Here is a 22,003-nt window from a genome sequence, read left to right on the forward strand (position 1 = left end):
GCCATGTTATAGGTGGGACACCGCAGAGCTCTGCAATCTTACTGGTCTATACGCTCTGCGATGCCCCAAGCCACGCCCATTACGTCTTATCCTGCCAATTATCAGTGATTTCCTAGTCTTATTCCCACCAACATCATGGCCGCCTCTAGTACTAGCGACACCAGTGTTTGCTGCTATTTGCTAAATACTTAAATATGGCGATCAGCGATTGGCTGAATATTCAGGCGGGTTACATTCCCGACGTGCACCGCTTCAAGGTCACCAGCATGGCGGCTCCCTACTGACATGTTACAGTGCAGGTAAAGGGAATTTGTAATGTTCAGTTATTGTATAGAAATACATATAATATAATGTGTGTGGTCTATTCTTTTACATATACACTTATACTCCTTATATATTGTCTGAATAATCTATATTTACCGTGTGTATTATATATATATATATATATATATATATATATATATATATAATGTCCTTTCTATCTCACACACTCACATCTCAATTTGAATAAGTAGCTGTAGTTTTGCAAGGGTTAATGGTTTTTAGTAAAAAATTGTAACAGAAATGAATTCCATTTCACTTTGTCCAAAATAAAATACATTATATAAATCAAAAGGTAAAAAGGACCAATAGGAACGAAATGTCACATTATCATAACCCCAATTCTCCTACGATCCCTCCACAAAAACTACATTACTTCACAAATAGGATATCTATATACACCAAAGAAACATGAAATCCCCTAACACAATACTCTGTACTACTACATCCCTGCCATCAACCTATAATACCACTCACACACACTTTACCATCAGGGAATGAAAATAAACTTTAAATGTGTGTAAGCTTTGCCAAAAATAAATAAAAAGAAGGATTTCCAGAAGATTTAATATTGACAGAAATCAGGTAGGTAGATAAAAGAACATAAGAATCGAGAAACTTCCAGATCCTGGCTGCCATTCAGGGAGGTCTAACCCTCCGCCAGCATCTACCCCAGCTCACAGCATCCATCCGGCCCCTCTCTGCAGAATACTATCCACCAACTCACTAAAGGGGAGGATTTTGCCCATGATGGACACTAAACTCTATGCACTCCATGTGTAAAATCTAACAATTGCACTAACCAAAAAAATGAATGCTTAAATCCCCCACACCTTTTGAGCGCTCCATACACCCTCTCAGGGGTAACTAAGCCCTGCAAGACACGGAAGGCCTAAGGCGTGGGACACTCCCTTGTAAACCTCTATATTACAAGGTCACTGAAGCAAGAAGTGGTCCCTTGTCTCCACCTCCCCATGACATTGACAGCCCTATGCTTCTGGTTCCCCTTAACATAGAGCCTTCTATGAAACGCCACCCAGGTGAGATCTTTAAACTTCGGAGGAATCTACGTGGAATTCACCAAAGACAGACACTTCGAGCACATATCACATGGGAAATCCTTTAGTAACGGGCACATCAAAGTGAGTATGCAAAGTTCTCCTCTCAGACAACCTCCTAGAGGAGTTTTTTGCATCACCCACCTAGAACAGCTAAATCCTTGTCATCTTCAAACCCTGAACCACATAGGCCAGGAGATATTCATGCTTAACTCAAATTTTGTTTTTTTTATTACTGGGCCCCATCCAACCATGCGTTGAGAAATGGGTGCACCCGAACTCGAAAGCCAGATACCCACCGAGGGAGAGACTCCAAAAGGAGACTCCCAAGATGAAGCTTCTAGAAGGCAGTAGTAAAGAACAGCACTACCATTACCAGGCTACCGTTGTCCTTCAGTTTGTATGTCACACTCCTCTCTGGATACATCTCTGAACACTCAGCACATGGAACCTTGAAGTGGATGGGCTACAACAGAAGAAGGCCACTCCGGCTTCCACTTAGCTAAGACAGGAAACTGAGGCTACAGTGGGCACAATCTCGCCACAGCCAGACTGATGAAGATTGGCGAAACTTCGCCTGGTCTGATGAATCTCAACTTCTGCTGCAACGTGGTGATGGTAGGGTCAGAATATGGTATGAACAACATGAATCTATGGATCCATCCTGCAATGCATCCATGGTGCAAGCTGATGGTGCTGTAATGATGTGGGGAATGTTACTTGACACACATTAGGCCCCTTAATACACGTTGAACATCATTTAAATGCCCAGGCTACCAGTGTTTTGTTGCTGACCATATGCATCCCTTTATGACCCCAGTCTACCCATCTTCTAATGACTACTTCCAGCAGGATATCTCACCATGTCACAGATCACACGTCACCTCAAGCTGGTGCCAGGAACATGACCATGAGGTCAGTGTACTCCAATGGCCTCCAGCCACCAGATCTCAATCTAATAGAGCACCTCTGGGATGTGGCGGAACATGAGATTCACAGTATGAATGTGCATCAAGCAGAAGCTCTCAGGTCACCATGGACCAGAATCTAAGGAATGTTTCCAGCACCTTGTTGTATCCCGACCACGAAGAATGCAGCTGTTCTGGGGGCAAAGGGGGGTCCTACTCGGTACTAGAAAGGTGTACCTAATAGAGTGGTCACGTAGTGTGTATATGTGTGTGTGTCCAGATCTACATGTGATATTATCCACAGTCTGGGTCTATACATGTCGGATCTATGTGTGACAGACTGTCTTTAAATGGTACAGAGATTATTAATTTATTTTCATATTACACAACACAATTTTGCAAGGAATTTTTTTTTTTTTCCTCCGGTTCTCTGATTGGGGACCAGGAAGAATACAATAATAATAATAATATTTCTTTATGTTCACAGGGCCAGACATTGTATACATACATCTATATAATCTGCAGTGTGAGACTATCAGTATGCTCCAGCTTCCTCGTACCACTCTCCTCTTCCGTCTCTCCTGCTTCCCATGTATAACAACTTCCCGGGGTAGGAAATCTCGCACTGATCCACCTGCAAAGTCCAAGGTTTCTCGTATCAAGTATCCCCCTAATGTCTGTGTAGAGGAGCTGCTGAATGTACGGCGGCGGTACCAGGAATATACTGCCATACTTACCGCTTTGAGGTACAGTGGTAAATTGAAGGATACACCCAGGGTGGGAACGTAGAATGGGACAGTGATAGATGGATACACCCAGGGTGGGAACGTAGAATGGGACAGGGACGGATGGATACACCCAGACTGGGAACGTAGAATGGGACATGGACGGATGGATACACCCAGACTGGGAACGTAGAATGGGACAGGGACAGATGGATACACCCAGGGTGGGAACGTAGAATGGGACAGTGATAGATGGATACACCCAGGGTGGGAACGTAGAATGGGACAGCGACGGATGGATACACCCAGACTGGGAACGTAGAATGGGACATGGACGGATGGATACACGCAGACTGGGAACGTAGAATGGGACAGTGATAGATGGATACACCCAGACTGGGAACGTAGAATAGGACAGGGACGGATGGATACACCCAGACTGGGAACGTAGAATGGGACAGGGACGGATGGATACACCCAGACTGGGAACGTAGAATGGGACAGGGACGGATGGATACACCCAGACTGGGAACGTAGAATGGGACAGGGACGGATGGATACACCCAGACTGGGAACGTAGAATGGGACAGGGACGGATGGATACACCCAGACTGGGAACGTAGAATGGGACAGGGACGGATGGATACACCCAGACTGGGAACGTAGAATGGGACAGGGACGGATGGATACACCCAGACTGGGAACGTAGAATGGGACAGGGACGGATGATACACCCAGGGTGGGAACGTAGAATGGGACAGTGACAGATGGATACACCCAGGGTGGGAACGTAGAATGGGACAGGGACGGATGGATACACCCAGACTGGGAACGTAGAATGGGACAGGGACGGATGGATACACCCAGACTGGGAACGTAGAATGGGACAGGGACGGATGGATACACCCAGACTGGGAACGTAGAATGGGACAGGGACGGATGGATACACCCAGACTGGGAACGTAGTATGGGACAGGGACGGATGGATACACCCAGACTGGGAACGTAGAATGGGACAGGGACGGATGGATACACCCAGACTGGGAACGTAGCATGGGACAGCGACGGATGGATACACCCAGACTGGGAACGTAGAATGGGACAGGGACGGATGGATACACCCAGACTGGGAACGTAGAATGGGACAGCGACGGATGGATACACGCAGACTGGGAACGTAGAATGGGACAGGGACGGATGGATACACCCAGACTGGGAACGTAGAATGGGACAGGGACGGATGGATACACCCAGACTGGGAACGTAGAATGGGACAGGGACGGATGGATACACGCAGACTGGGAACGTAGAATGGGACAGGGACGGATGGATACACCCAGACTGGGAACGTAGAATGGGACAGGGACGGATGGATACACCCAGACTGGGAACGTAGAATGGGACAGGGACGGATGGATACACCCAGACTGGGAACGTAGCATGGGACAGGGACGGATGGATACACCCAGACTGGGAACGTAGAATGGGACAGGGACGGATGGATACACCCAGACTGGGAACGTAGAATGGGACAGGGACGGATGGATACACCCAGACTGGGAACATAGCATGGGACAGGGACGGATGGATACACCCAGACTGGGAACATAGCATGGGACAGTGATAGATGGATACACCCAGACTGGGAACGTAGAATGGGACAGTGATAGATGGATACACCCAGACTGGGAACGTAGAATGGGACAGGGACGGATGGATACACCCAGACTGGGAACGTAGAATGGGACAGGGACGGATGGATACACGCAGACTGGGAACGTAGCATGGGACAGGGACGGATGGATACACCCACACTGGGAACGTAGAATGGGACAGGGACGGATGGATACACCCAGACTGGGAACGTAGCATGGGACAGGGACGGATGGATACACCCAGACTGGGAACGTAGTATGGGACAGGGACGGATGGATACACCCAGACTGGGAACGTAGAATGGGACAGGGACGGATGGATACACCCAGACTGGGAACGTAGAATGGGACAGGGACGGATGGATACACCCAGACTGGGAACGTAGCATGGGACAGGGACGGATGGATACACCCAGACTGGGAACGTAGAATGGTACAGGGACGGATGGATACACCCAGACTGGGAACGTAGCATGGGACAGGGACGGATGGATACACCCAGACTGGGAACGTAGAATGGGACAGGGACGGATGGATACACCCAGACTGGGAACGTAGAATGGGACAGGGACGGATGGATACACCCAGGGTGGGAACGTAGCATGGGACAGTGATAGATGGATACACCCAGACTGGGAACGTAGAATGGGACAGGGACGGATGGATACACCCAGACTGGGAACGTAGAATGGGACAGGGACGGATGGATACACCCAGACTGGGAACGTAGAATGGGACAGGGACGGATGGATACACCCAGACTGGGAACGTAGAATGGGACAGGGACGGATGGATACACCCAGACTGGGAACGTAGAATGGGACAGGGACGGATGGATACACACAGACTGGGAACGTAGCATGGGACAGGGACGGATGGATACACCCAGACTGGGAACGTAGAATGGGACAGGGACGGATGGATACACCCAGACTGGGAACGTAGAATGGGACAGGGACGGATGGATACACCCAGACTGGGAACGTAGAATGGGACAGGGACGGATGGATACACCCAGACTGGGAACGTAGAATGGGACAGTGATAGATGGATTGATATTGTGGTATTATGCTTAATTGTACATGCAGGGCAGAGTTTAAGGAGGAGATGTTGCGGTCGCGCTATGAGGAACAGGTGGGATCATTTGCAGAGAAACGTTTTCAACAAGAGCGTGAGGAACACCTGGCTCTTATGGCTTGGAATCAAGAAGAGAATAACAGAGCTCTACGTCTGAGGTGAGTGTAGTAACAAAACAGAATGTGCTGTCGTAAAACAAGAAAATTGAGCTCAATGTTACAGCCTGCAGCGTAATGTTCTAGGGTTTTCTGAGGATAACACACCAATTCTCCTCACACTCCAACACCCCATGCTACCTCCCTCAGCCACCAGCCCCTCATCTTTTCACACCTTCCCAGAGATCAACAGTCCATGATTCCTCCACCAGCCCCTCGTCTTCTGACACCTTCCTTGATCAACACCCCATGCTTCCTCCACCAGCCCCTCGTCTTCTGACACCTTCCTTGATCACCACCCCATGCTTCCTCCCTCAGCCACCAGCTCCTCATCTTCTCACACCTTCCTTGATCAACACCCCATGCTTCCTCCACCTGCCCCTCGTCTTCTCACACCTTCCTTGATCACCACCCCATGCTTCCTCCCTCAGCCACCAGCCCCTCGTCTTCTCACACCTTCCTTGATCACCACCCCATGCTTCCTCCACCTGCCCCTCGTCTTCTCACACCTTCCTTGATCACCACCCCATGCTACCTCCCTCAGCCACCAGCCCCTCATCTTTTCACACCTTCCCAGAGATCAACAGTCCATGATTCTCCACCAGCCCCTCGTCTTCTGACACCTTCCTTGATCAACACCCCATGCTTCCTCCACCAGCCCCTCGTCTTCTGACACCTTCCTTGATCACCACCCCATGCTTCCTCCCTCAGCCACCAGCTCCTCATCTTCTCACACCTTCCTTGATCAACACCCCATGCTTCCTCCACCTGCCCCTCGTCTTCTCACACCTTCCTTGATCACCACCCCATGCTTCCTCCCTCAGCCACCAGCCCCTCGTCTTCTCACACCTTCCTTGATCACCACCCCATGCTTCCTCTCTCAGCCACCAGCCCCTCGTCTTCTCACACCTTCCTTGATCACCACCCCATGCTTCCTCCCTCAGCCACCAGCCCCTCGTCTTCTCACACCTTCCTTAATCACCACCCCATGCTTCCTCCCTCAGCCACCAGCCCCTCGTCTTCTCACACCTTCCTTGATCACCACCCCATGCTTCCTTCCTCAGCCACCAGCCCCTCGTCTTCTCACACCTTCCAAGATCACCACCCCATGCTTCCTCCCTCAGCCACCAGCCCTTCGTCTTCTCACACCTTCCCAGATCACCACCCCATGCTTCCTCCCCCAGCCAGCAGCCCCTCGTCTTCTCACACCTTCCCAGATCACCACCCCATGCTTCCTCCCTCAGCCACCAGCCCCTCGTCACACCTTCCCAGATCAACAATTTACATCCTAATTCCACATCATTCATATTGGGTCCGTGTACATTGCATCAGTAATTTTAACGATGTTACAATACCCTCGCTGTCTTTGTATTCTTCCTAGGATACCTCATTGTTTAATCATAACCGACTCTTCCCTTGCTTTATTTAGACCACACTAGCGCAGCCTTCCAGTTCTTAAACAGCATACAGCCCAACAACAATGCAGATATATATGTATAAAATAATTTTTTACACAATAATGTTAAAACATATCTTCAATTACATAATTTTACACATCGAATATGTAACAGTCCTGCATAGATTATACAATATCTGTGTGTAGTTACATTAACTTCCATTACTGATCTCTTCCAGTGTCCCATACGATTCCTGTGCAATTCCCATGTTGCTCAGTATTATCTCAGTATTATTTTCAATCTCTTCGTGTACTTAATCAAAACAATGGCTTAGTGTAAGTGAGGGAAACAGGGTGCCGGGAATTAACAGAGGTTGTTCCCTCCGGGATCATTGCAATTGTGCTGTAATATACTCCGCTCATAAACTTAGTGTGGACTCTAACTGCACCAGTAGGAGATGTTATGCGTTATAGGTCTGGTTATGTTTAATTTACGCCAAGTGGAAGTCCCGCAACAACATGGCGATATAGACTCCATTGAGCGGAAGTATCAGTGAGGTTTTCTTCCCACAGACCGTAATAAACCATTTCATGGATTAATATTTTGCACAACTGGTGATGATCACGTGATAACCCCATTACTGGCCGTTGTCCTACCATGACCCTCGGCAGACTTCCAGGAGCCCTAACAGTGGGGGGTTATCTAGCTCATATCTCCTGGGGGAGGTGGGACGTGTTTTATCCTATTGGAGAATACCTCAGGAAAGGGGAGCTGTCAGTTCCCAAGGTCGCCCAGATTGGCGGATATAAGGAGTCTTGAGAGTCCAGAGGGATGTTTGTTTTTGGAAAGTCTGACCTAAGAGGTGATGCTCTGGTCAGAGTAAACTTGCCATCAGGATTTGCGTGTTGTCTTCTACGTTGGGGCCTGTAATCTGCCATTTGCTGGACTCTGTTTCCCCCTTGGTATTTATACTTACCGCTGGTATGTTCTGATGTTCCTGACTTCTAAGAGTACCTTCAACTTTTAAATACATTTCTTTGGATTTATACCTGGTGTTGGTCCGAGTTATATAAAGAACCCAAATCCTCACACCATAGCACAACAATATATTCACTGCAAATCATCCCATTGATCATTCCCAATGTGTTCCCTATTCATAATGATCTTGGTCCAATATTACATTCCTGGTCAAAGATACCCTTGGCTCACTATAATATATTGTGTAATAATACGTCTCCTGTATTGTCCTTCATCTCCATGTATCACATGTCCCATATAGTCTCCATCGCCACAGTATGGTGGGGAAGAAGGAACGGGGGAGGTACTTCACCATCAAGTAGAGGAGACAGTAGAGCACTCACCTTTATAAAACCAGAGCCAGCATCCCATCATCCTCCCTGTCCTTATATGTGTGTGTGATATGACCCATAAAGCACAGCCGTGTCCAAACACCTGTGTCGGTATGGTGTATGCATGCACACATCTCGTACTGAGCATCCTCTTTTCATTATTAATAATAATATTATTATTGTTATAATGGGCAGCATTTCTTTTTATCCATTTAATTCTATGTAGGTATTACAGTGAATTTTGAGGGGGGTTGTTCCCAAACTGTGAGCCAGTAGATCGGGTGATATGCTGAGTCTGTAGGGTGGAGAGTACAGGAGAACAAGTGAAAGCAGGTACTGCAGTGCTCTCTACATGTATGTTGATCATAATGGTGGCTGGAAAATGATAAAGTAATATTACAGTGGGGGTGAGTGTAAGTAGAGGTGTTTATCCCTGTGCACGTTCCAGGGAATCTGAGGACAGCTACTAGGTTAGATTTAGGTATTCTGAGAAATTAGCAGATGGCGTCTCAGATACAATCCTGATTTATTAAGGAACATAAGCCCCGTTGCGTGCCATGTTTTGTGTGAAATAGCTCTGCTAAGAAACGGACTTTACACCAGTGAACCATTGTATGTGCATCTCCTCTGTGAACACAAATGACACTTCTGACAGCGGTGGAACGTCGGAGTGAAGGGGCGTATGTACGTAGGCGATGTACAGTGAGGGTGCGCCAAGGCTGAGCGCACACATACCTCCGATCCAAGCTTTGGGCATCTCTGAGGTGTGTGATATTTAGCCGTATTACTTGCACCAGCTACAGGTCAGGTGTAAGTGCCGACTGATAGTGATGACGGACACGTATGTAGCTGGAACATGTCTTTACAATCGGGAGCATCTGTAAAAGTGCATTTTATGTACAGTAGACATTAATAGCATCCTGATGTATTTCATGTAAAAAAAGATATATTGTTTTCCAAATTGTTTTTATTCATGACTATAGTATTATCAGGTGTTAATGTACAGTATTTAATTTGTATTTTTTTCCATGCGTTCTGATAGGACTTTCTATCACACATAACCATGTGTGTATCCTGCAGTATGGTCTCTCTGTCTCCATACGGCACATTCCCTATAGCCAGAGCCTACTTATACCTGTATTCTAATGGAGACATTTCTCGAGATCTGAATTGTAGTTGAATAGGGACATACCTGTGTGCAATCTCTATCCGATTTCAAAATCGCAATTTGCATTCCTTGAGGAATCAAGTACACAATGTTCAAGAATTGGACTCTGTAAAGAGCCTGGCGATCGTACCATATGTCTATTATTTACATGTGTGCCAATTCTGGCTGGTGGTGATAATGTGGCATTGAGGAAACAGAGGGTATAATTACTGACCCCCTTCCAAGAGATAATTAAAAGGACTCTTGAAACATGACCAGTTAGGAGGTTGGCTGAGTTATTCCTGCATTTAAGAAACCCTTTCTTAAACTGTATGTCTATACTGTAGGGTGGAGCGTCTAAGGCTGGAGGAGAAGGCCTTTCAGATGCAGAAGGAAGAAGCTGCCAGACTTCTTGATGAAACAGAATTGGAGCAGATGCAGGAGAGAGAAAAGGAGATTGAAATTCTGCAGGTAACTAGAGACTATATTTAAGCCTATAATTAATATTCTGTAATTTCAAATGAAAGAAAACAAAACACGCTTTTAATTACAAATAAAAAACAATTGATTACTTACAGTTCACCCCTTTTGCTAAGATACAATTGATTGGGGTCCACATGTATTCAATTAAAATGTTTAAATTTATTTCAAAATAAATGCAACTGTCTGAGAGGTGTTATAGTTGGTGCATTTCCAAACAAGAGCTTCATCATGAAGTTGAATAATCAACGCAAGTATTGGAATAACACCAATTGGGCGAAGGTTTCAAAGAATTTGAATGTGTACCAGAGCATGGTCAAGTCCATCATAAACATATGGAGAACATATAAGCACAACTGTAAATCTGACAAGCTGAGGATCTGTGCGATAAGGACACATGAAGCTACAGTCTCCCTTGGGAGGGGTGGGGTACGTTATACCGATGCTGATAATTCAGATCTACGATCTAGAGCAAATGCAGACTACTATAGATAAGACAGGCAACATGTACGGCGCCTGCTATACATTCTGAGAGCAGCAAATTCTGGGACTTGGAATTGACGTCACTTACAATTGAGACAGTGAGATTTGCTGTTTTAAAGCTGCAATGCGTAACCCTAACTAACCCTTAGATTATTTTATCCAGTGGGCGGGTCCTGGCGTTGCTGCTTTAAAACCGGAAATGTCACTTTCTGCATTGTAAGTGCCGGCGTTTGCTGCGTTTGTAGTGTATAGCAGCCACGGAGCAGGCGTGTCACACATGCGGTCTGTCTTATTTATAGTAGTCTGCATTTCCTCTATATCGTGATTATTGGAATCTGCTTTATTTTGTCGCTATACTGATTGCCGGAATTATCAGCATCGGCATAATGACTAACACCCCTTGGGAGAGTAGGAGGAACTGTCCATTCACTTTATGGGAGGAAAAAGAGAAGGCAAATGAAATCATCATCACCATTTATTTATATAGCGCCACTGATTCCGCAGCGCTGTACAGAGAACTCATTCACATCAGTTCTTGCCCCTTTGGAGCTTACAGTCTAAATTCCCAAACACGGGTCAATTTGTGATGACAGCCAACGTACTAGTATGTTTTTGGAGTGTGGTAGAAAACCAGAGCACCTGGAGGAAACCCACGCAAGCACGGGGAGAACATACAAACTCCACACAGATAAGGCCATGGTCGGGAATTGAACTCATGACCCCAGTGCTGTGAGGCAGAAGTGTCCCAATCAAACCCCAACCCTCAGTCCCATCAAGAACTTGCTGAATTATTTAGAATTGCTGCTCAGAAATGGTCCCTATTAAACCTGATGGTAGAATGTGTTAAAATTGCAGTGTCCACATGTGCTTCTACCAAGTAGGAACACATACTTGTGTCACAAATTATTGTGTACTTGAGGAAAAAACTTTAGATTTGTAGGGAAAGTCCTACAGATCTGTGGAAGCTGTGTGTGTGTGTTATATTCCTTCAGGACCAGACTGATTATTAGTAATTACACTATGTAGTGTTTTATTCTCCGTTTACTATTTGAATACATTTTTTTTTCTTGTACTATTAAGATAGATTGATAACAGATTTTCTGCATCTCTTTATAAAACCTCTGCATGTTGGTCAGTCTGTCAGTGCCTCTTTGTAGTTTTCTGCCTGATTTGAATTGTAACAAACGTCTCGTATTGCTTTACATACTATATTGCTGAATTCTTACTTCTGATGTTGTATAATACCTACAGGAACTCTCCAAAACCTTCATCACCCCTGAAAACCTGTCTGAAAGAATTGAGGCTGCTCTAGATAACCCTAAATCCTACAACTTCTGCCTGGACCGAGAGGGGAGAATTCTGCGTCAGAGCGTGGGCCGATCCTAAGTCCTACTGTAACATGTGCAGTTACATACGTGTAGGGCCACTGCAGTCATGTCTGTCTATACTCTCATACGCCCTAGAAACGGTCTAGGGCGAGTTCTGTGTCTGTAACCTCTCGCACACCCTAGTACAGGAATAGGGTACACACCATCTCTACACTCTCATACGCCCTAGAAACGGTTTGGGCGAGTTCTGTGTCTGTAACCTCTCGCACACCCTAGTACAGGAATAGGGTACACCCCATCTCTACACTCTCATACACCCTAGTTAAGGTCTAGGGCGAGTTCTGTGTCTGTAACCTCTCGCACACCCTAGTACAGGAATAGGGTACACACCATCTCTACACTCTCATACACCCTAGTAAAGGGCTAGGGCGAGTTCTGTGTCTGTAACCTCTCATACACCCTAGTACAGGAATAGGGTACACACCATCTGTATACTCTCATACACCCTAGTAAAGGTCTAGGGCGAGTTCTGTGTCTGTAACCTCTCATACACCCTAGTACAGGTATAGGGTACACACCATCTCTACACCCTAGTAAAGGGCAAGCTCTATGTCTACACCATGCACACCCTGGTGAGTGTAGGCATACAGCGTGAGGAGTATGCATATTTATAAAGTGAAGAGATGACAGAAGATCATGTTTCTTAACGGGGAATTCAGTTTATCGTGATGTGCCACAAAGGTACTCAGCGGGAATGTAACGTCACAGATAAAGGTGCGCGGGGAGTTCCGTGATGTTTGGGTACCGCAGTACCCGAGCGCAGTCTGACATTGTGGTGATGGTCAGCGACTCGCAGGAATTGATTTCCCCCCTAATTGTGTTAAAAGGAGATCTCATTTTAATAATCTTCCCAGCAGGGGCATATAATTCTCCATTTTAGGACAATGGATTCCTTTCACGTATGAGACCATTGTTTATCCATAAATATGATACAAATGTGTTTTACATTGAAGATATTAAGACTATGTCCTTCTACTATTGGAGTATCTGTACTGTGTATATATACTATCTCTATTGCTCTAACCTGAGACACGGGTTGTGTGGGGGTTACCGTCACTTCTGTACCTTTTATATTGTACTTATCGGCACAAGTTATAAAATATAAACATTTCTTCAATCCTCTCTGTGATGATATACCAGGGCTCTGGCCCAGTTAGGAGGGAGAGGAGAGGCTCATACTCCCCAAGATGTGCTAGTAAGGTATCCAGAACAGCACATCTATATCATTTGTGTCTACGGTTTGGAATATTTCATAGAATGCAGAATTGTTACTTATATGTTAGAGCTCACTCAGTGATCCCGTTGTAACGTGACCTTGTAGATCCGCTATTCTGAAGACCATTGTTGCAGGTTTGTCTATAGTTCTTAGTGCAGCTTTTATAACACATGGGATGGATCTGATCTATCACCACAGTTTCATGTCAGTGCTATAATACATGAGCATTGCCCATATCACCGGATACGTAACATTACAGCTCAATCTTCACTCGGCATCGGATCTGTGGACATCTTACATCCAGCAACACTACATGTAGTGATAGTTCTGTCATATCTATAGTCCGCCTAGGGCTTGATAACATTCTTTCACTTACCAAGAGTTACCACTATAAAATAAAGACAAAACACTTGTTTGACGAATGAAGGGTCACAATTTTTTTTTAAAGATTAAATTCAATTGAAATGGTAGCAAAATATAAGCAAATCAGCGTTCAGCCATAACCATAAAGCGTAAACTTAGAACTAAATATTGGGTCAGTTCTAGTCGGTGGAGCCCAACTCTACTCCATTGTAGCTGAGGTTCCATAACTCCCCCAAGGAGTAGTGTATCTAATTTCCCATCCCTGTTAGGGGAGAGTGCCCAATACAGCACTCGGATCTGTCATTATGGCCACTGATTGGACTGCTTTCCACCAGCTGGACCTTCCAGGAAGAAAAAGAGCAACAAACACAAGAATGATTGGCTGATAATTACTAACCCCTTAATGTTAAGTTTGCTTTTGCTAAGCTCAATATTTTTCTTCAATATAAACAACCTCGACGTTTATGCTACTTCAGTGCCCTCTCTTATCCTAACTTGGTTATGTGCCGAGACTGCAGATCATTAACTACCCATTGTCGCAACAGCCGTTCTGAATCTCAAATCCTTCCAGGTGAAGACGCCTGCTGTGTTTATTTTCTTTTTAAACAATTATCTATTTTGTTCCGTGCTGGGCTAAAGGGGATGAATATAAACTTGGGAAAGAGTGGATGTGGCAGGATGGGCTTACTCTGCACCCTCCGCAGTTTATTTGTGTTTTACCATTTGTAGCCTGCCGTTACTGCCTGTTACTACTGGTGTTACTTGTCTATGTGCCAGTTGTAGCCTGCCGTTACTGCCTGTTCCTACTGTGTTACTTGTCCATGTGCCAGTTGTAGCCTGCCGTTACTGCCTGTTCCTACTGGTGTTACTTGTCCATGTGCCAGTCGTAGCCTGCCGTTACTGCCTGTTCCTACTGGTGTTACTTGTCCATGTGCCAGTCGTAGCCTGCCGTTACTGCCTGTTCCTACTGGTGTTACTTGTCTGTGCCAGTCGTAGCCTGCCGTTACTGCCTGTTCCTACTGGTGTTACTTGTCTGTGCCAGTTGTAGCCTGCCGTACTGCCTGTTCCTACTGGTGTTACTTGTCCATGTGCCAGTTGTAGCCTGCCGTTACTGCCTGTTCCTACTAGTGTTACTTGTCTGTGCCAGTTGTAGCCTGCCGTTACTGCCTGTTCCTACTGGTGTTACTTGTCTGTGCCAGTTGTAGCCTGCCGTTACTGCCTGTTCCTACTGGTGTTACTTGTCTGTGCCAGTCGTAGCCTGCCGTTACTGCCTGTTCCTACTGGTGTTACTTGTCTGTGCCAGTTGTAGCCTGCCGTTACTGCCTGTTCCTACTGGTGTTACTTGTCCATGTGCCAGTTGTAGCCTGCCGTTACTGCCTCTTCCTACTGGTGTTACTTGTCCATGTGCCAGTTGTAGCCTGTCGTTACTGCCTGTTCCTACTGGTGTTACTTGTCTGTGCCAGTCGTAGCCTGCCTTTACTGCCTGTACCTACTGGTGTTACTTGTCCATGTGCCAGTTGTAGCCTGCCGTTACTGCCTGTTCCTACTGGTGTTACTTGTCCATGTGCCAGTCGTAGCCTGCCGTTACTGCCTGTTCCTACTGGTGTTACTTGTCTGTGCCAGTTGTAGCCTGCCGTTACTGCCTGTTCCTACTGGTGTTACTTGTCCATGTGCCAGTTGTAGCCTGCCGTTACTGCCTGTTCCTACTGGTGTTACTTGTCCATGTGCCAGTTGTAGCCTGTCGTTACTGCCTGTTCCTACTGGTGTTACTTGTCTGTGCCAGTCGTAGCCTGCCGTTACTGCCTGTACCTACTGGTGTTACTTGTCCATGTGCCAGTTGTAGCCTGCCGTTACTGCCTGTTCCTACTGGTGTTACTTGTCCATGTGCCAGTCGTAGCCTGCCATTACTGCCTGTTCCTACTGGTGTTACTTGTCTGTGCCAGTCGTAGCCTGCCGTTACTGCCTGTTCCTACTGGTGTTACTTGTCTGTGCCAGTTGTAGCCTGCCGTTACTGCCTGTTCCTACTGGTGTTACTTGTCCATGTGCCAGTTGTAGCCTGCCGTTACTGCCTGTTCCTACTGGTGTTACTTGTCTATGTGCCAGTTGTAGCCTGCCGTTACTGCCTGTTCCTACTGGTGTTACTTGTCTGTGCCAGTCGTAGCCTGCCGTTACTGCCTGTTCCTACTGGTGTTACTTGTCTGTGCCAGTTGTAGCCTGCCGTTACTGCCTGTTCCTACTGGTGTTACTTGTCCATGTGCCAGTTGTCGGGGAGTAGCTGCTGCTACGACCAGGCTCCTCTACTGGTCCTTGGACACACGTCTGGGAGTTTAGTATTGCTGCTGCAGCACCTCTTTGCTGGTGACTGTGGTTACTCATGCACGTTTACTTTGGATCAAGACTACAGTGTAGCATTCACCCAGGTCGTTGAAATGAACAGGACATCCCCAGGGAACGGAATAGAGTGCCAGCTCTTATTTGTAGGTTACAGGAATAACAGCAGGTAATAGACATCTTGCAGGATCTTTGTAAGCAGAATGCTATTTATTGCTTGAAGGTAGCCCTTTCAAGGACTGTTACACATCAGTATGCGGTACTGATTCATCCAAAAATACAAGAAGGTACACAGGTATGGAGCATCCACCCCTGACATAAATTCAAATAAGCACTTGAAATACTGCACCAATCCTCGTGGACAGACTTACTTGGGTGACCTGACCATTTTTAGTAAGACTTGGACAATCTTTCCGTTTCCGTGTGCTCAAATCTAGTCAAACCGAGGTGTTCACAGTAGTCTCCCCAACTAGACCAACACCTTTCCTCTTCCCCTCATCTATGTACTATTCAACCAGCTAAGGGGTGCTACTGTCTTCACAAAAATCGATCTCCGTGGAGCGTACAACCTAATCCGCATCAGAGAAGGAGATGAATGTAAGACGGCATTCAATATGCACTCTGGCCACTACGAATATCTGGTCATGCCGTTTGGTCTTAGCAACGTACCTGCAGTATTTCTGGACCTAATTAATGAAGTTCTCCGTGAATTCCTTGACCACTTTGTGGTTGTTTACTTGGATTATATCCTGATATATTCTCAGTCGCTATCCGTGCATCAGGGTCATGTCAAACCGGTTCTCCAGAAACTTCGGGAACACCATCTCTTCGCCAAGTTGGAAAAGTGTAAGTTTGAGGAACAGAAGTTTGTATCCCAGAACATTTCTGGGATACATCATTTTTGCTGCTGGTTTCTCCATGGATCCAACTAAAGTCCAAGCCATTCTTGGCTGCGTACAACCCAACAAACTCAAAGCTATACAGAGATTCTTGGGCTTTGCAAATTATTATAGAAGATTCAACCGTGCATTTTCTGATATAGTGGCTCCTATTGACGCCCTTAACCGGAAGGAAATGGATCCAACTAAGTGGCCGCCTCAGGCAGTAACCGCATTTGAAGCCTTAAAAAAGGCGTTTGTATCTGCTCAAGTCCTTAGACTTTGAGCAGGGTGGTCAATCTGAGAAAGGGGGGTAGACTTGGCAAAATGACCAGCTTTATCCCACTTGGTTTGAATGAGGGCAGAACCAAGAATGGAGCTAACAGCACAGTGATTATTACATAATGTTTAGCCTCATGGAATGGCTCTGGTCATAGGGAGCAATAGGTTATCTAAATGGGATTTAAGTGCAATATACAATAATCTAATTTAACAAGAAACTGTATGCTGGGACATATCCACAAGACACACACAGGAGACCCCCTGGTAGGAAAATGCAGCTGTCAAGGTGATACCTTCCCCCTGATTCAGATATGAGAGATGCCAATTTACATAGGTTTTCCTGCTTCAGTGTCACATAATATGCTGCCTCAAACAATAGCAATACCTTCATGACTTGTTTGCATTTACAGCACTACATGAGGCATGCTGCATGGACAATAGAAGTGGATGCATACAATAAGTTATCTCTTGCCATTTTCATGTGGGGGAGGTGGATCCAGCCTATTGCTTTATTGAGATTGGTCAGGGGTTTCATTACAGTACTATAGTCAGGGACAAATTGTCTGTAGTATTCTACAATCACTAAGAATGCCAGTACCTGTCTGGGTTGTTGGCTTGGGCCACTCTCGGATTGCCTCTACTTTGCTGGTTCGGGCCTAACCCTTCATCCACACAAGTCCCAGGTACTGCACCTCTGACATACTGCCACTTCTCTATCCTTATTGTCACACCTGCTCACCGAATCATCCCTAATACCAGCCCAACATGCTCTAGATGAGGGGTTGGCAACCCTGGGTACGTGTGACAGAAGTGGGCCGCAGACCTATTTAAAGCTTTTGGCTGTTGTGCATGTGCAGCAACTCACTCCAGGGAGATGTGTGTGCTGACTCCAGAGGTGAGTAACACATGAGAAAGCAGCTGCATACATATGTCTGAACTGAGGGCACAACTATGGCATAATATGAGTTGGGGACACTAAGTACTATAGTACTAAGAGCCAATCAGGGCAGGGCCCTGAAAGCATCCCTAGGACTTGCTTAATTAAATAATGATCCTGCTGGCCAATGCAGAGGCAGTGACCAGCTGCCTTACAATCAGTCAGGTGGCTGTAATAAGGACTGCCTCCAATCAGCCCTAGAAGGCTAAAATAAATAGCCCTGCACGCACGCCCCCGGCTGTTTGACAGCTGGCAGGGAGATGCAAGCGTCCCAGTTGTTGACTAGGCAACCGGGAAGCGAAGACCGGAAGTGATGTCCCGGACATTATAGTGACGGCCAGGACGCCAGATACCAGGGATAGTGAGTCACGGCTCCTGATAAGGGTCAAGGAACCCAGACATCCAGGCTTCGTGGGAAATTTAAAAAATTCCTTAATGAGTCTCAGCGTGGAGACGCTCTGTGGTATTCAACATCGTTCTTCTGGGCCATAACCCTTCCAATGCACCAGGAACTAGAGCTGACCTTGAACTTTTATTGAGTCTAGAATCTTCTCCACGATGAACTCGTGATCTCCATTCACAAGCAGAGGCTGAGGCCTATTCAAAGGAAACTGATTGAGCTTGCTAGGAGAAACAGCTTTTTTAGAAGAGAGTAATGGAAGGTGCAGGGAATTTTTAAAGAAGGTGGTAGCCCAAGTCTGAATGTTACTGGGTTAATCTTTTTCTCAATCATAAAGGGTCCAATGAATCGGGGTCCTAGTTTCCTACAGGGTTGCCTCAATTTGATGTTTTGTGTAGACAACCAGACTCGATCCCCCACTTTCAATAAACATGGACCACGATGACGATCAGCGAAGGATTTAGATTTGCAAGAAGCTTGAAATAGTGTGGAGTGCACCTTTTTCCAGATGGACTTTAGCCGAGATGTAAAGGCAGGAGTCCCGGAATCACCAACAGAAACAACAGAAGAGAAAAAGTTAGCTTTTGGATGGAACCCGAGGTTACAGAAGAATGGAGAATTACGTGTTGCAGAATGGCAAGAATTGTTATATGCAAACTCTGCCCAAGGTAAGAGAGAGGACCAGTTGTCATTAAATTTGGAAACATAGATGCACAGGAACTGTTCCAGGGATTGGTTGGTTCTCTCTGTCTGACCATTCGATTGTGGGTGGTAAACTGAAGACAAACTGATTTTGATCCCGAGAGAGTTGCAAAAAGACTTCCAGAACTGTGCTATAAACTGGGACCCTCGGTCCGAGACAATGTCTTTCGGAAGGCCGTGGAGACTGAAAATATATATAATGAATAAAGTGGCCAAGCTTCTGGCATCCAGCAGCTAGGGTAGCAGTACAAAGTGTGCCATTTTGCTGAAATGGTGTCAGGTGCCGCTCGGCGGCCGCCTGCCCGTCCATATAGCGCGTCTGGTTGCCTAGCAAGTGTCCTTCCTTGGGTTTATTGTGTCCGGCTCTGGGTTACAGATGGATCCCACCAAGGTGTCGTCCATCTTGAATTGGCCTCAACCGCAGGGTCTTAAAGGTATCCAATTATTATCGGCAGTTCATCCAAGATTTCTCTTCCATTATTGCTCCAATTACAGCATTAACTAGGAGATCTGCCAATCCAAAGATATGGTCTCCAGAAGCTGTTTCTGCCTTTACTACTCTGAAAAAAGCTCTGTTCTCTCCCAGCGGGATCAACAGCGACCTTTCTTTGTGGAAGTAGACGCCTCTTCAATAGGCATTGGAGCCGTGTTATTCCAAAAGACACCTTCAGGTACCCATTCTCCATGCGGGTTCTTCTCCAGACGATTTCTTCTTAACGAGATTAATTATGGAATCGGAGACAAGGAGCTTCTCGCTATCAAAGCAGCTTTGGAGGAATGGCGACACTTATTAGAGGGCGGGCGCCTTATTTCCTGTTGCCATTTTCACAGATCACCGAAATTTGATATTCATTCGTGAAGCTCGCTGTTTGAATCCTCGGCAGGCCCGCTGGGCATCATTCTTTGCTCGCTTTAATATGATTCTTACCTTCTGTCCAGGTGCTAAAAATGGGCGGGCAGACGCTCTATCCCGTTCTTTTGATGATACAGATCGCCTGAATCCATTGATTCCCCAATGCATTAACGACCCTTCTAATATCGTTGCTATTACCAATACTGTTAAGGATGCTCCTCCCACAGGACGATCATTTGTGGAACCACAATTACGACCCAAGGTATTGCGTTGGGCCCATTCGTCCTGTATCGGGGGTCACGCTGGCATAAAGAAGACCACATTCCTTCTCTGTCGTCGTTTCTGGTGGCCTACTATACGTGCTAATATACGGGACTTTATTGCAGCATGTACCATTTGTGCCCAACACAAAACTTCCAGGAAGGTCCTTGCTGGTTTGCTCCAACCCCTGCCTACGCCTGATGCTCCTTGGGTCGTCATTGATCGATTTTATAAAATGGTGCACTTCATTCCTCTTTCAGGTCTACCTTCAGCCAGTCACTTAGCTGACACATTTATCAAAGAGATCTTCAGACTTCATGGTTGCCCAAAAGAAATCATCTCTGACAGAGGAGTTCAATTCATCTCCCGTTTCTGGAGGGCCTTCTGTAAAAAGCTGGGTACGGAGTTAAAATTCTCATCGGGGTATCACACCCAGACCAATGGTCAGACCGAGCGGATCAACCAGGATTTAGAGACTTTTCTTCGTTGCTTTACCGCTGATAATCAAAGCAGATGGTCACAATTTCTCCCCTGGGCGGAGTTCACCACGTCCATGAATCCACTGGGTTTTCTCCATTCTTTATTGTGAACGGGATGCACCCTATTATCCCAGACCCGTTTCCTAATTCGTCCTCCTCAGTTCCAGCGGTGGACTCTCTCTATCGAGAGTTCTCCCTCATTTGGGTCAAAGCTAAAGCAGCTCTGCAAAAGGCAACACAGCACCACAAGACTTTTGCAGATCGCCATCGAAGGGCTACTCCTTTATTGAAGATAGGGGATCAAGTATGGCTTTCCACTAAAGATTTAAAACTTAAGGTACTATCTATGAAAATGGCTCCACGTTTCATTGGTCCTTACGTCATCTCGCATGTCATCAATCCTGTGTGTGTCAAATTAAAGTTACCTGCCTCATTACGATGTCATAATTCCTTTCATGTGTCCTTACTTCGACCATTGGTGCTTAACAAATTCTTCATACCTCCATCTCGTCCTCCCCCAGTCCAAACCTCCTCAGGAACAGAGTTTGAGATCAGCCAGATTCTGGATGTCCGCATTCGCTACGGGCGACAACAGTTCCTTGTGCACTGGAAAGGATTTTGGTCCTGAAGAAAGATCTTGGATGGATAAACTGGACCTTCATGCTCCTCTGTTACTCAAGAGATTCCTCCAATTGAGGGGAGAAGGAGGAGGGCATACTGTCGGGCGCCGCTCGGCGGCCGCCTGCCCCTCCATATAGCGCGTCTGGTTGCCTAGCAACCAGATGCGTCACTTCCGCTCGGCCCACGGGCTACAGACCTGGAAGCGTTCCCGTTGCCAGGCAACGGGACGCTGCATGAAGTATGACAAGCGTTACGGCGCTGAAACTATGACAGCACTACAGGTGCTGAGGCTATTGGCTAGCAGGACTATTTAAGCCTCTCTTAAGCCTCTCTGGATCCCACCTCCTGTGCCAGAGTTTCAGGTCCTTTCCTGTCCTCCAGCGTTCCAATCCTGTGATTGTCTGTCTCCTGACCTTTTGCCTGTCTCCAGACTATTGCCGTATTGCCTGTGACCATTGTGACCCAGATTGCCTTGACTACCCTTTTGGATCTCCCTTTTGTACCTCGCTGTCAGAACGTTACTAACCCGGCTTGACT

General features: G+C 46.4%; 1 protein-coding gene across 1 annotated transcript; it reads left to right on the forward strand.

Moving 5' to 3' along the window:
* The first annotated feature begins 145 nt into the window (after positions 1–145).
* Positions 146–13,260, forward strand: MRPS26 (mitochondrial ribosomal protein S26). The gene is made up of 5 exons (XM_075178234.1): positions 146–299; positions 2,775–3,033; positions 5,756–5,902; positions 10,140–10,263; positions 12,007–13,260. Exons 2-5 carry the CDS (start codon positions 2,828–2,830, stop codon positions 12,139–12,141), a joined length of 612 nt encoding a protein of 203 aa, XP_075034335.1. The 5' UTR covers positions 146–299; positions 2,775–2,827; the 3' UTR covers positions 12,142–13,260.
* The last annotated feature ends 8,743 nt before the right edge of the window (positions 13,261–22,003 follow it).

This window comes from Mixophyes fleayi, chromosome 1 (genome assembly GCF_038048845.1).
Source record: "Mixophyes fleayi isolate aMixFle1 chromosome 1, aMixFle1.hap1, whole genome shotgun sequence".
Lineage (NCBI taxonomy): Eukaryota > Metazoa > Chordata > Amphibia > Anura > Limnodynastidae > Mixophyes > Mixophyes fleayi.

Bases quoted from the DNA above. Each gene is read 5' to 3' on its own strand.
- MRPS26 (XM_075178234.1), top strand. From the start codon at position 2,828: ATGCTCCAGCTTCCTCGTACCACTCTCCTCTTCCGTCTCTCCTGCTTC. The intron at 5,903-10,139 runs GTGAGTGTAGTA...TCTATACTGTAG, and splicing joins AACAGAGCTCTACGTCTGAG to GGTGGAGCGTCTAAGGCTGG. The intron at 10,264-12,006 runs GTAACTAGAGAC...TAATACCTACAG, and splicing joins AGGAGATTGAAATTCTGCAG to GAACTCTCCAAAACCTTCAT.